Below are 16,436 nucleotides of genomic sequence, written 5' to 3' on the forward strand. Positions count from 1 at the left end.
CAACTTCACTCGGTTAGGTAAAGGTGGGACTTGATGTACAATAGTTCGAGCTGATTGGACGATGCGGCATCTTTGCACGTTTGTTTTGACCAATCAAGGGACCCATGAAAAATGTCGTCTTTGGTCTCGTCTTCGGGAAAAAGAGAAAAAAAAATTGCCAGTTAAAAATGCACGAAGCGCCTCTCGCTTTTCAATATTCAACAAGGAAATGGTGAGTAATTCTGTGAGAACATAATTAATTGAAGTGTTCATTCGTCTGTTCGGTTTGTTTGTTTCCCCCCGCCATCGGCGCTTCTTAATTTCGGCACACCCGAACAACGCCTGATTGGTCCGACCTAAAAAAGATCGGCTGCAAACATATCAGCGGGAGCGGTACAAGATCTCTGGAGTTTGTGTACTCAGAAATACTGCGAGAATTCCGCTTGCTGGCAAGTTTAAGAGGGACAGAGAAAGAATAATCAAACAAAGCTGTTACAGAAACAATTTAATTTCTGTAACTCATTTATTGTTTGCCTTTTCCACTAAAACTTCCTATTCCATCACTTTGAACTTAGTTTTTGCTCACAGTATTCTATGAAATTTTCCATGGTGAAAAGAGCTGCTTTTATGTACCTGTCTAAGATGAAGTTTCATGAGATGATCTGACTTGTGTGACATCACACACAATGATTGACAGTTTCAGGTATATTGTGCCTGAAAATTTGGGTTTCATTCCAAATTATGAGAGCTACCATCTCTTAGCTTCCTTCTTGTTTACCTACGTACTCTCATGCACGTGTATGCATGTCCTCCCTGCCACCTTGTTCTTGGCTCAGGCATCAGTAACAGGCTCACTCACTGTTATAGGCTTAGCCAGGTCAAGTCCTCCTCTCATCCGCCACCTCCTTGCTTGTCGGGGTTATATTAGGTAAATAAATTTGCACAGTGCCCTACTCTCCTAATGAGGACATGGTCACATGACAGGCCTTTTCCACTGGTTTAGTTAAGCAGTTTGAGTGATCGGTTTCCACTACAGTATTATGTTTTCTTCACAAGACTCAATGGAACCTGCTCAGAAAGCCGCTAGGTATGTACTAAGCCTTTTCACTGGTTCCCCCCTCGTAGTGCAAAGCAATTTCTCTTGCTGTTGGCATTTGGAAGATTTGCTTTGAAGAAATCTGCAAGCATAATGCATTTTGCAGTGCAAATATGAACTATTAATAGAAAAATACGAGAAAAGCCTTTTGGATGTATTGGTGCTCTCTCAGGAAAATCAACAGGGAACACTGCCAGTGCTTTCTCTTGTACGTGAGTGCTTCAGTTTTTGTTTTGTTTTACAGTTTAATAACAAACTCCTGAAGTACAGTCGCCCATACTTGATTTCCCCCGAATGTATCATCTATCATTTAGAAGCTATTTTCAGTCAATTCATTGTGAAAGGTGTTCATGTCCAAATGAAAATACATGCTGTAGCATTTCCTCCCTTGGGGACAGAATGAAGAGATTGCAGAGGTTTATTGGACTTGTGCAGGAAACAATTAGATGTGTCAGAGGTGCGTTGTGAAAACATTCATCAAAGGCCAGGTAAATCTTCAGCAGCGGATATAGCGTCTTGATTAACAAGCCTTTTGACTCTCATTGCTATTGTTTGGTTTGCCTAATTAGGACCTCATTGAGAGCAGTTATGGACATTAAGTGAAAACAATCTTAAACCATGGTTTCACAATGACATTTTTAAAAATTTATTTTTTATGTGCTTTTATGACCACATAAAATGTTTTGTCTTGAGGCATGTTTTGTGAAGAACTGGTCTCCACACGCACCTTGTGTACTGAATTAAAAGAATGCCAATTCAACAACTAGGTTTCTTTCATTAAAATGGTGCAATAATAAATGTGTGATAAAACATAACTGAAAGCATTTTTATGAAATGTTGCCGCCACATTATGAAGGCTTCTTTGCTCTCCTGACAATGACAAACGTGTTGCGCAACAGCTCAGTTGCTCCGGGCGACTGTCTGCAGTTGGACACAATTACACAAGTGTGAATGTACACATGCTTTGCTGTCATGGTTGCTTTCGCTTAACTTAACTGAAATGCACGTTCAGGGGAGTGCTCATGTAGCTGTGAATTCACAAATCAAATAATCATTTACAAAGTCTATTGTATAAGCGCTTCATTTCTTATCCCTACCTTTACAATGAAACCAACCCTTGCAAAGCGTCTGACATGATTCTAATCTCAACTAATGTACCTTTAATCCACTTTGATCCAATAAAAAGTGTTGGCAAGAGCCAAGACCCACATACAGTCTGATAAATGCAGTCTGCAGGAATAAGCAAGAGGGCAATGAGGAGGATGTTGCACCTTTGCAGGGGTTTTGACCTTTTTAACCTAACAGCTAAATATATACCCTTTATGTTATTCCAGTTGTGGCTATATCTGGAAGCAGTGTTATTTAACATTTACAGGTACGCGTAGCTGGATGGAGATCAATAACAATGCTTGTTTTGACCAACCCCTGCTTACATGAAGTCAACAAACAAGGTCATAAATACTCAATGATGCTCTTGATCACCACAGTGAATCTATTCATTTACATTCAACCCAATTTGTTGCAGTGACATTTACACGTCCTCACCTTGTCCACATCTGATTGAAGCCATGTGCTCACATACAATAAAATTAAAAAAAAATCACATACAAAAATGTCTACTCCACATTGGCAGCTCCACGCTTCTATAAATAAACCTTAAACATTTCTCAACACTAATGTTATATGTGACCTCACTGGTCGAAACATGACATTCTGATTAATATTACATTTGTGGAATATGAGTTACGAAGCAAAAACCAGCCATTTTTGTCCACCTCAGGGGGCGGCCATTTTGCCACTTGCTGCCAACTGAAGATGAAATCAATAATAGTATTATTATTAAATAGTATTCGAAAAAAGGCCCAAAAGGAAAATGCTCATTTTGGCTTTAGAAACAGGTTTTGCGAATAACCGCTGGCAAGACCGGATACACGTGGCAAGTTTTGACCAGATATTACGTCATACGTACTTTTGTAGTCACAAAGCAATGTCGGACGATAAAGCAAAGGTATGTTTGGGGGGAAGACAAAACATAAATCTTTTTGTAATAATCAATTAAAGAAGTGGATATTAATGCAATTTTAGATGGAAAACAGTAAAGAAATGCTATGGCTTATCAAGAATTACAAAAGCAAACTCAAAACGACGTCATCGCACGGCGCAGTCGCTTCCTGGTCTTCTTCTTTTAAATTACTGGTGGATCCCATCTCTACGGTGTATACCGCCACCTACAGCGGCGGAGTCCCCTCTCAATTTTCGCAAAAGAAGAACAAATAGAAACGGGCATACGTTGCATGTCCGTTTTGCGTATTTTCAGTAAATTTGCTTTAAAAATTTGAAACAATTAGATGGAAACCTGGGTAATGTTGTTCAGGTCTCAGGCATGGACCAATCACAGCTCACCTGTTTTCTGAAGCTCAGCTGAATTGTTACCTGAGACCTGAACAACATTGATGTCATCTTCAGTCGACAACAAGTGACAAAATGGCCGCCCCCTGAGATGGATAAAAGCGGCTGCATTTCGCTGCGTAACTCATATTCCACAGATGTAATATTAATCAGAATGTCATGTTTAGACTAGTGAGGTCACATATATTATTGTCAAGAATTTGACTTCCTCTTTAAGTTTAATTATGAGTTAATTAAACTTAATATACTCACTTGAAGTAAGTAAATATATTAAGTTTAATGAACACATAATTTATTAAACTTAATATATTAATTTTGGATTAACTTAATTAAATCGTGTGTTACCAATTTAAGGATTTTTTTAAAGTTGGTCAACAATTCAATTTGTCATCTTAAATTGGTTCAAAACATCTCTTTTTAGAGTGCAATTGAATTAACCTGATTATCGGCAATATTTTACTTTTAAAATGTGGGCTCTGTGGTATATTAACTAAATCATTTTGTCAGCCAACCAGCATTGGGCATGCACATGGTTAGGCTCTGTAAGCAATGCATCAACATCCGTTTTCTAGACTTGTTTTGGATTCAGTAAAAGTGACATCAAATAATATTATAGCATATTTTCAGTAAGCCCTTGATAAATTTGAAATTCATTAGTAAATTTGATTTTTTTTTTTAATTAGTTATCATATGTTCTAAAATAATAATCAATTTGTTTTAAAGTTTCATGTTGCGCTGAAAGCAGTTTGTTGAAAAGTGGTGCAATAAAAATAATGGCGTTTTTGCTACCATGATAAATAATTGAGATGACCTCATTCACTGCCATTGACGGCTATAGACGTCGAAAATTCATTTGAACTATTTCTATTAGTTTCACATTTTTTTCCCACTTTTGTTAACAAGAGTATGAAAACCTAGAATTTTTTTTATTGTACATTTAAAACAGATATAAAATTTGTGATTAATCATGAGTTAACTATTGAAGTCATGCGATTAATTACAATAAAAAAATTAATTGTCTGACACCCCTAATTTTTTTATAATATTTTCTTTCTTTTTTAATTAGGGGCATCAGGTGATTAACATTTGTAATTGTAGTTAATCACATGACTTCACTAGTTAATCACAAATGTTATATCTGTTCTGAATGTCCCCCAAAAAAATCTAGGTTTTCATACTCTCGTTAACAAAAGTAAAAAAAAAATGAAACTAATAGAAATAGTTTAAATAAATTTTGGACATCTATAGCCGTTAATGGCAGTGAATGAGTTAATGATAGTTATTAGATCGTCATTAGAGTTTTGTGGGACATTTTTTATATCTATATTTACAGTTTGGATTATGAATAAAGGCAATTTAAAAACATTTTTAGGGTAGAGTCAGTGACATGGTTTTGTGCTAGCCGTAGTAGTCACGATCCCTGTCCCCAAATAGCGGCGGGTTATTGTTATGCGTGTTTTTATATAACACTTAGCAATGCTTACACTCCCATAATTGCTTTTAGCCCCTGTAAATTTACACAGTAAACAAAAACTCTGAAGATTTATTTATCAAGTTTGACAAGTGTGTGCGTGTTGGAGCAGAAGTCAGAACATTTGTTTTGGAAGTTTGCGGGAGGTTTGTGGTGATGAATTGGTGGTGGCAGAGCAGTGGTGCAGAAGATGCTCTTGGGGGCAGAGAGAGAGGCGGAATAAAGAGAAGTTGTTCCTTCATCCTGCTGTGTTCGTCTCCATGCATCTAAAAAAAAAAAAAACGCAGCTGGGGTTGGCGCTCACTGGATAGGATAAGGCGCTGGGTAAAGAGGGGAGGAAGAGTCAACATGACAAGGACAAAGCAAAGACGGAGCTTTCGCCTGCTTGTTTTTTTATTATCAGTGTGTGTGTGTGTGTGGTGGAGGGTGAGGTCGTTTAGCTGACGTCATGTGTTTTATGTCAGCAGCTTTCCACATCAGCACACTACGGCCATCAGTGGTGGTCAGTGAAGGAGAAAAGCAAGACCCTGCGATTGACTGGCAACTAATGTCCGCTCGTCATTAAATATAGAAGTTGTCTTTCAATTCAGAGCAGAAACAGCATTGTAAATAGCATACGAAGAGCCACTGGCCCTAATTGAAATGTCGTTGAAATGATGGCAACAAAAGAATGCACATACAGTAGTTGTCCATATAAATATTCTCTGCATCCAAGAGAAAGTTAGAACGCGACAGCTGTTTAACTCAGTTTACCCGCAGCGTGCTTCATCACAGTTTACTCAGCAAAACATGATCTTATACCTAAGCTCATTCATGATTGTCGCTTATTAACTTGAAAGCAGCTGGGCAGTTCATCCAAATTCCTCTGACGATGCGTTTTTGTGAGGGAGGTGTGCTTATGGGGGCCGAGCTGCTAGAAACCAACAGATGTCTCAATTGAACTGAACGCCCAGTGGAATATCAAGTATAGCGGCGTTGGAAGAAAGTTTGGAACAACTCAGTCAGTGATGCCCACTTTGTCTCATTTGTACCGTCTCATGGTACCATCTGTATTTGGCAGCACATATATCATTTTCCAAAATATTAGATCTTCTTTTGCAATACAATAATCCCCCTCATATTTGTTGTTTTATTATTGACTATTTTTCTGTAAAGCCAATCCCCAGCTAGTCACTGAAAAACTCAAAGCTGACAAAGTCTCGTCTAAATAGGAAAGTAGTACAGTAATTGCATGTGGATGTCATTCCTTTTGACTGAGAGCTAAATTTTGCCTGATTCATTAGTGAAATTTACAGAGAATCTGCCGGTGCTTGCTGTGTATATATATATATATATATATATATATATATATATATATATATATTAGGGGAGTTAGAAAAAAATCAATTCGGCTATATATCGCGATATTACAGCGCGCAATTCTCGAATCGATTCGATATGCGGCCGAATCGATTTTTAAACATCAATTTTTTATGGGAATATTCAACAAAACGTCTTACTTAGGGTTAGGATTCACACATTACACATGGAAGAATGTTATATTAATGGAACATTAAGCCTTAAAATTTTATTTCAGTGCTGTTCAAACAGACTGCAACCTGTTACTGTAAATGCAGTGGCTCAGTTATAAGCCTAAATTTTCAGATAAATATATACATTTTCATACAAATCTTACAGTGTACATGTACAAGTTTACTGATTCGTTTTTTTTTCTATATTCTAAATTTAAGTAAAAAAAAAAAAAAAATCGCAATAATCACTTTATAGATTCGTATCAGGATTAATCGGTATCAAATCGAATCGTGACCTATGAATCGTGATACGAATCGAATCGCCAGGTACTAGGCAATTCACACCCCTAATATATATATATATATATATATATATATATATATATATATATATATATATATATATATATATATAAACAAATGTGTGAACAAACAAAAAAGTGTGCATTCCTGTGATGTTGCACAGTCACCCATCCAACTTTCATTGCCAGCTGCTCACGAACTGGGGGAATTCTAGGTGCTAAGCTAACTTTCACTGAATGTTTACAGTATGCACTTGCTTGCTGCAAATATAGATCCTTAAGTAACTAATCCTCACTTATGTGGCGGCAAATACGGTTAATTTCTAATAAGCATTGTTAAATGTGGATGAGGAGTAGCTGAGCATGTTACATACCAATAAAGGAGAGAGATTGCTAAGCTAATGTGATAGAGCGTTTAGGTGTACGGTACACTTTTCACGGAAGTCTGGCTGAAACCACGCTAAAACGGACGGGAACCTACTATGTTAGCATGTTAGCATGTAATTGAATACGTGGCTACAGAGACAATAATAGAACAGTGAACAGCTACATTGTGAAATCCAAAAGACACACACCATACACACACACACCATAGAGATAAACAAACAACCACCAACGTGGTGCCCATGGGTGGCACCCAAAGACCACTTTAGCAGCCTCCAGGGTTGTATTGCTATTCTGAAATTAAATAAATAAATAAATAATGGCGGCACGGTAGGTGACTGGTTAGCACGTCCGCATCCCAGTGCTGAGGAGAGATCGAGTCCGGGCTTTGACCTTCCTGGGTGGAGTTTGCATGATCTCCCCGTACCTGTTTTGGTTTTCTCCGGGTTCTCCGGTTTCCTCCAACATTCCAAAGACATGCATGACAGGTTAATTGAACACTCTAAATTGTTCCTAGGTGTGATTGGGAGTGTGGATGGTTGTTCGTCTCTGTGTGCCTTGCAATTCTGGCTTGCTGGCAACCAGTTCAGGGTGTACCCCGCCTACTGCCTGAAGCCGGCCAGCACCCCCCCCCCCCTTCCCCGCGACCCTTGTGAGGAATAAGCAGTTAAGAAAATGGATGGATAAATAAATAATACATCTCATATTTTTGTTGCAATTGTTTTGCTGCTCTGCTCTCTGTAACAATTTGGCCCGAACTATCTTTAGAATAGCCTTTTTATTTGACCATTTATAACTGAAACATCTTCCAATTAGTAGATTAACACCATAGCTGTTCACAATGAGTAGTACTCTTGCCAATAGATTTCAGACAGAATTTGGGTTTGAAATTGGCCCTCTGCAGATGCGACGTCGTGCGTGTTGTGTAATGTGAAGAAGGGAAAATGCAGTTTAATTTTTTGGCCACAGGTGGCAGTAGTGATTAAAAATTCATGTAACTTACATTAGTGTGAAGTTGTCAACAGCAATATTTTAAAATCCTATTTTAGTACTGTATTGCTCAAAGGTCAGTACTGTAGGACAATCAAACTATAGCATTCGGGAAGACGCTAGATAGCTAGCTAGCCAACGATGATGAGAAGATTTACCCCCAAATAATTTCATCAAATGTGTTATTTCAGAAGTGTATGAAACTGGTTGCCTTTTGCATTAGCAGCACCTAAGAAGTAGCTCTTAATTTCCAAAAAGTCAAGTGACGCCATCACTAGAGGGAGCCTTAGCTGGTTGAGGACACAAGACCTAGCCGCAATCTTTGACCGGAACTTTTCTTTCTTACAATGTTTGGCTCCAGTAAATTCATCATAACTCATTCAATTCTTAACTGATTTTGATACAGATCGATTTGTTAGAAACGTCAGACATGCATTTATAATACAAGACACAAAGGTGATCTTATAATCAGGGCTTTCATTACATATTACTCTAATGTTTGTAGTGAAGAACCTCTGTGGTATAAAGACCCCATAGTATTGTGTGGCACACGGACACGGTTTAAAGGTCTCGGCTGTCGGCTGCATTGTCTGCAAGGCACGGTAATAGTAAGTGACTATGTGTTTTTACAGGGTAAGCATATCAAAGAGGCACAATATGATATTAACAACTACCTTATTATGTTGTTGTTATTGGTTGTGTCCACATACATAAACATCTGACTGCACCACATTTCAAAGCATCACAGTGTGATTTGAAATTGCAAATCAAATCAATCAATTCTACTTTTCTCTTTTTCAATAGAAGATTTTTGTTGTTTCAATTTTTTTAAATAGTGTTGCACATGATTACATGTATACGTATATTGTATGTATTTTTAAATAATAAACAGCCTTAGTTGTCATCTGATTGTTACATAATAAGAATAGAATGTTGTACTTGGCCTTAAAGAAATGCCGTGAGAAATGTGGAGACGGAGAATGCAAGTCACTCCACATAGACTCTGGTGTACTTCCGTTCCTTGTCTTGTATTATTATTGTCGATTTATTGTTGACTCGGCTAATTTGCATATGAGGCCAAGTTCACTCAGTGCTGCATTGCTTTATTGCAGTGTCACAAAACCTCTATTTTGTGTGTTGAATCCAAGCTGCTCCGCAAAATCGCTACGGAAATCAGGATGATTATATTTCAAGATCAATTATATTCTATGCAGACATAGTTTGATGTAATGGAATATGAAATATCAAAACCTCTAAAGGCACTAATGCCTCTTGCATCAAGCTAACAAACAGAGCGCACCTTGCTGGCAAGAAAAAGACAACAAGGAATAACATCCTTAAATGATATGCAAATAACATTGCCTGCAGCAGTATTATCACAGCCGTGCAACTGAGGCCACATGCAACTGTCAAAACATCTTATGTCACACTTGACTGTCAATTTCAGGCTTTGCACTGCACACCACAACCCCCGTGTAGTTAAGCATTTGTACGAGGCTTTAATATCTCTTCACTGTGCCAATTTAGTAAAGGAGCACACACAAAAAAAAAATCAAATCACTCCAATCATCCATTAACATCTTTGTTTCTAATAGAGTCATTTATGGCATCTTCTCTGAAATGAAAAAGGAAACATCCATGATAATGAGGCTTCATGTAGTCCGTATTTAAGCAAAAGCAGCACCATCCATCAACCTTTTTTATCAGCTGCACCTTCAGGATGTATTGATTAAAATTTTGCCCCTGATTTACTGATTCATTGATCCTCCAGCATTTAACACGGCATATTCGTGCCACGTGCAGTAAATCCAGTGTGTGGATATATTACCAATTCATTTTAAGGTGTTTTCACAGCCAAGTTGCTGTGTTATAATTTGACATTTTCAGATCAACAAAACATCAAGTCAGTCATCTGATATGTTACTAGTCAACAGTTTGGACACAACATCTATATTCAATAAACATGAAACAAAACCAAAATAATACGAGCAAAACAACAACACATCAAACAACACAAATTAAAACAGCTGCAGGGAATTTGGTGCGCTCAGTAGTCGACTTGTGAATGTTGTGATGGTACGTCGTGTGATTTCTTTATTATTATTTAAATCCCTTCATACTAACTATGTCAAGCAAAAAAAGAAAAAGAAAATGGTCGAACAACTATGTGCAATATGAATTCACATAGTATAACGGAATGTGTCGTGTGAAGTAGCCAAGGTTATTTTAGTTAACTAAAACTTAACGAAAAAACTAAAACTAAAATTCGAAAAACAATTTCGTTAACGAAATAAAATAAAAACGAAAATGTTTTTTAAAAAACTAAAACTAACTATAATTATAGCAAAAATGTCCTTTGTTTTAGTCTTTGGTAATCAATTTAATGCATGAACCTTTGGGGATGATTTCATTTTATATTAACCGGAATAAGGACATTTGAAAGTGTGTCACACAAAAAGTGACGTCATCTAGCAGCAGCCAATAGAAAAGCACCTTCAGATGAGGTTGCTCCCATGGTGTTTTTTAAATATTGCGCTCAAGTAATACACACTTAAAAAAAACAACTAATACTTAAACCAACTAAAACTAAACTTAAACTAAGCATTTATGAAATAACTCAAACTAATGAAACTAACAGAACCACCCTGAAAACTAATTACAACTAACTAAATTTAAAAAACAAATTCAAAACGGAATGAAAACTAACAAAAATGAAAAATTCCAATACTATAACAACCCTGGAACTAACGCCACCACATGTATTTCTGTCCTGTGTGCTAGTCTTTTTGATGGGATGACACCCACCACTGGAAGTGCTGAAGGCTTTATCTTCATTTTCAATGGCCATCTCAACTGTCACTCTTTGTTGTGCAACTCTTCTTTTTTTCCAACATCTTAACACCTTTTGTCTTGTTCATATCCTGTGGGAGGAATTCGACATCTTTCTCTGGCCCGCTACTTCATGTCTCACCTTACTGCTAGCTCATTTCACACACACAACACACACAAACTTTAGGTTTGATATTGATGCTTTTCCACTGCACGGTACCGACTCTACTCAACTCAGCATATTCACATTCACATATTCAACACTTCTTTTTTTTTTACATGCTTCTCCTTCCCTATTTCTTGACCGATTCTCGCCATTCTAACTTCAACATAATCCAAAAATTCAGTCCTTCCGGGCTACAATTTTTGTCATCAGTTTCTCCAAATATTACTGTTTTCAACACCCTAAAAAAACAAAAAAACATTTACACATTCAACTTGGAAGTGCCCCTAAGTCAATAGAATGTAAAATGGAACTCAAACACTTGTCAGCTCATCACTTCCACATTTTTCTCTCAAAATGTCAAGTAAGTAAAAGCCCCAAATTAGTATTTATTTTATTTTTCTCTAATTTCCACAGTTTTTGATGGATTTAAACAATTCCAACTTTACTGTTCAACTCATCCCTACCACATTGATCTCAAAATAAGACTCAAAATACAGTTTTTATTATCATCATTATTATTTAAGCTCCACATTTTTTTGACTAATTCTAATTTTTCCAACTTCATTGTAGTTCAAATATTCATGCCATTCATGGTACTATTGTCCCCCCCCCCCAAAAAAAAAAATCCCATAAGTCTATAATATTTATCCATAAAATCCCCATTTACTTCCAATGAGATGTTTAAAAAATTATTATTAATATATTATTATTCCCATTTGAAATGTAAAATATTTAATTTCACCTTGGGAACAATTTTGTTGCGACATACTAATGGACAGAATCTCCTAAAAAGCATGCATTTTCATGTCAGCATTACCACAAACTATAATGTAGTCTCTTTTTTTAATTTTAATTCTAGATTTAAAATATTTTCAAGTGCCAAAAGCTCCATTCATGTAACGTTAGCTAATAGCTTTTTTTTTTTTTTTGTTCATTTGCAACTTTGAAAAGCCCACATTTTCTGTCAGCTATTTCATCAAGATTTCATCAACTGGGTCACACAAGAGTAAGCTAATATAGACAGTGCATTTCAGCAAGTAACAGAATATACCAACTGTTGCCAAATGTGCCGGCTGCAGAGGGGCACGGGGTCACCAGCCTGAGCCAAACAGGCTGCCAACCAACAGCAGACAGAAGGGATAAAGGGAGCAGAAGTAGGAAGAAGGAGTTGAATTTTGAAAATGGACAGACAGAAGATGCTTCGAAAGCATTCGGTCATCATTGTAAGTTGCTGGCACGATTACATTCATCATGCAAACCGCAAATAATCACACGACGGCGCACGTTAACTTGCAGTTGACCTTAAGCAGGCAGTGTCGATGTGTGACCTGTTCAGCTTGTGCCAGTGACACCATTGGTGGCAGATGTTGGTGCCTCCAGCCAGTTAGTGCCTTCTTTGCAAATGCCAGATGTGCAAGTGAGAACATTGGCTGATAAAATATGAACATTCATGGAAATTTAGTATACAGCCGGAGCAAATCGGCATTCTTCCCACCTTTTAACTGAGGCTGGCAGTTGGAATGTGTGTATTATTATATAGAGTAGCCATCATTTAATCCTCCATTTTCAGATTGATTGAAATGTGTGATGATCGTCCAATAGTTCATATCATCTTATGAAAGTGTGCCCATTCTTTTAATAATAGGTTTACGGCGTAAGAGCCACCAGGGCAATGACAAATCCAGCGAAGTAAACCGTTTACATGTGGGGAATATTGGACACGTCTGGCAAAACACCGCCAATGCGGAGAGAAGGCCAACTTCAAAATAAACCTTCCCATACCAAGTAATATGTGGAGCCCAATGCCAAGAAACAATTTTATTTTGACGTTTTTCCCTGGAGCGTCGCGGCGCAACGGACGACTTGACTCGTCCTTCGGAACGTTGCCGTTGCCTGACGTTCTTATTGCCGGCATAAACTATTGCGTGCAAAGTCAACAAAACAACTTTGTACAGAAATCACGTTCGATCGCCAATTAAGGACACTAAAAGAAGAATTAATTACGCTGACATTGTATTGCACGGTACCTGTTGCCAGTGTTTCGGGCGTCTACAATGTTAGCGTGCTAACAATACTAGCGGCTATAGCTATCGGACTTCTTTTCAAAGGCAGTCTAATCGACGGGATGATTTGCACACTTTGATGCTGACAGCCGGACACAGTTGCCGTGCCTAGAGATCACCTTAATAAACCGAGCTCACGCAATTGTGCAGTTGACGGTCGGCAAAATCACAACTGTGGTTCTGACGTCACTTATTCTCACAGACCAAAGACTACTCAACTCGAAATTTAATTTTATGCAAAGTGCTGTACATGGAGTAAAAATAAGTCATGGAATAAAGGCGGGTAAAACAAAAATAATACCAAATAAATTAATAATTATCTTAAGTGGGTAAATGAATGAGTCAATAAAATAACACAAGTAAGGTAAGTAAATAAACTAAATAAATTAATAACAAAATATAGCAGGCACCATAAAACATTGAAACAATGATGAGTCTCATGCCGAGTCAAACGCCAAAGAACAAAGATGTGTTTTAAGAGTGGGTAGAGAGGGAGGTTGCCTAATATTTAACGGAAGGTCATTCCAAAATCCATTGGGAGAGATTTCTCTAAAATCTCCCGAACTTTCTAGAAAGGAAAATAATGTGCTGTTAAGCACAATTTAAATTTAAGTAAAAAATACATAAAAAGAAGTTGATTATCTAGAAATGAAAAGTTGGTCGATCTTAGTAAGTGGAAATATATTATAAATTTCTTCTTGACTCATAATTGTTCTTTGACCACGCGAAAATATTATTTTTATCCAAATACCTTATTATTCAATAGAATTTTCCTTAGGATATTTGAATACCAAGTATTTAGCTGCAGCACTAGAGGGGACTCCAATCCGCACCCACTTATAAATAATATAAATTGATAATGAAAGAGATGACCTGACGCTTGGGAAGGACTGGCCATCGGGAATTTCATGAGTTTTCATTGAGAATCGAATAGTAATTAATGACTTGATGTCGGTCGAACAACGAATCGGCACGTTGGACACTGCACCACGCTCCCCGGAAAAAGTTCAGGCTGAGGATTTTTTTTTTTACTTGAAGCCTTGGATATATTATAGTCATTTTCTGCCTCTCTTCTTCCCGTTTATGAACATTTAATGGCTATTTTGGGACATTTTAATGTTAATTTTCAGGATTTCTTTTGTTTTTGGACATTTTTTCTAATGTCTTTTCTGCCTTTTTCAAAATACATTTTCTGACCTCCTAAAATCTAGTTTTACTTGAAAAGTGAACCTTGAACATTAATTTTTTAACCTGTCTATGAAGGGTCTAACACAGGTGACGGGGTTAGGACATCACATGAATTCAGGGGGTTCGAATCTGGGTATTTGCCTTTTGGTGTGAAATTTGCATATTCTCCTTGTGCTTGCGAGGGTTTTCTATGGGTACTCTAGCTTCCTTCCACATTCCAAAAACATCGCTCTTAGGTTCATTAAAGACTCTATATTGTCTTTAGTTCTGAATGGATGTTTATTTTTCTATATATGTTCACTGGTTAGCATGTCCGCCTCCCAGTGCAAAGGATGTGAAATCGAGTCCGGGCTTCGGCCTTCCTGGGTGGAGTTTGCATGTTCTCCCTGTGCCAATGTGGGTTTTCTCCGGGTACTCCGGTTTCCTCCCACATTCCAAAGACTTGTATGGCAGGTTAATTGAACACTTTAAATTGTCCCTAGGTGTGATTATGAGTGTGAATGGTTGTTTGTCTGTGTGTGCCCTGGATTGGCTGGCAACCAGTTCAGGGTGTACCCCGCCTACTGCCCGAAGCCAGCTGGGATAGGCTCCAGCATCCCTGTGACCCTTATGAGGAATAAGCGGTTAAGAAAATGGATGGATGGATGGATGGCTCTTCATTGCAATTGATTGGCAACCAGTCCAGACAGTATCCCACCCCTCACCCAAAGTAGGCTGGAATAGGCTCCATCTCACCTGTGGCCCTAATAAGGAGCTGTTTAGAAAATGGATAGATTGATAGATGGCTCTAGCACGGGGCTTTTCTGTGCATATGAAAGTGGGTAACCAGACACAGGTTCAGCATTCCTTGACCACGCGGCAGCATCTACCGTGGTCCCTCAATATTCATCACTGGTTTCAATAACATTTTCTGTAGGAACAATTAAAAGTACAACTTATTAATGTGACTACACAGATAATAAATTGTCAAATTTAAATAAAATGACGCACTGTCTTGATGTATTTCAGTTTGATATTTTATATCATGTCCAAGGAAGTTAGCCAGCTGGTCTATCGCATTGTCCGTCATGTTCAGCACAGACAACAGATGTAGCTGCTTACTTATGCAGCCTGGTGGATGTACTGGAAGTGACATGGGAGACTTTGCGCCACAAATCTTTGCATGGCCACTGAACCAGTCTGAATGTGGGCACGTGTCATGGCTGCTGGTCTTGCAAAGAGGTATTTGTTGTATTAGTTGAGTTGGCTTGTTTCGACTTGAGTTGAGTCTCTGATGTCTCTGTGTCTAGATGATGATCAGATCATATTTTACATCTACCTACCCATCTATCTATCTATCTATCTATCTATCTATCTATCTATCTATCCATCCATCCGTCCGTCTATCCATCCATCCATCCATCCATCACCCCTCATTTTTCTATGACAATTTTGTATTTACTGTAATTAATAATTTGTAGTTCCTGATTGTAAAATAGCCACAAGAGCGTCATGAGTACAGATACCTTGATGTAAGACTGGGCCAAAACCGTATTGGTACTCTGCTATCCCTAGTTGTATCCAGAGCTGGGCACTTCCGTTAATCGGTAATTCCCATCTAATAACGATGCCAAACTTGCGGCAAGTTCACAATGACACGAAGCCTCGGATAAATACATGGACTGAGCACCGACTGGAGTCCGTTTACGTCCGTCAATCGGGATGAGTACACACGGTCCCTCTCATCCCGTGTATTTTTGAGAGATATAACACCCCCGGCATAATTGAGCCTGAGTCTTTAAAGGTGGGTCCATAACGGCATTCTTGAATACATTTTGTGTGGAAGATTTTTAACTTACCTCAATCCCATTTAACACCTTTTGGGACCGACTGAAATGAATATTGTGAGCCAGGCCATCTCCTCCTGCATCAGTGACCTCAAAATACTCTTCTAAATGAATGGCAAAATGGCATTGCAGCAAAGTTTCACTTTCTGTGGATAGAATATATAGACGTGACAATCAATTTTTCTAAAAGTCTATCTAAAATATAAATAATCACTTCTACTT

The 16,436-nt window shown here is 37.8% G+C and overlaps 1 protein-coding gene across 6 annotated transcripts in view; it reads left to right on the forward strand.

The window, feature by feature from the left end:
- The window catches only part of oxr1a (oxidation resistance 1a), a 163,966-nt gene that overhangs the window by 53,891 nt on the left and 93,639 nt on the right, over positions 1-16,436 (forward strand). For 2 of the 6 annotated variants that reach the window (XM_077575835.1, XM_077575841.1), the window contains exon 1: positions 1,128-1,283. The exons of 1 other annotated variant lie outside the window; for it this stretch is intronic. In XM_077575835.1, the coding sequence (XP_077431961.1) occupies positions 1,228-1,283 (56 nt within the window). In that variant the 5' untranslated portion in view covers positions 1,128-1,227. Of the gene's footprint in view, positions 1-920; positions 1,067-1,127; positions 1,284-16,436 lie in introns of those variants that run through there. 3 more of the 6 variants (XM_077575839.1, XM_077575842.1, XM_077575836.1) reach the window with 2 other exon arrangements.

The sequence above is a fragment of the Vanacampus margaritifer genome, chromosome 9, assembly GCF_051991255.1.
Source record: "Vanacampus margaritifer isolate UIUO_Vmar chromosome 9, RoL_Vmar_1.0, whole genome shotgun sequence".
NCBI classification, from domain to species: domain Eukaryota; kingdom Metazoa; phylum Chordata; class Actinopteri; order Syngnathiformes; family Syngnathidae; genus Vanacampus; species Vanacampus margaritifer.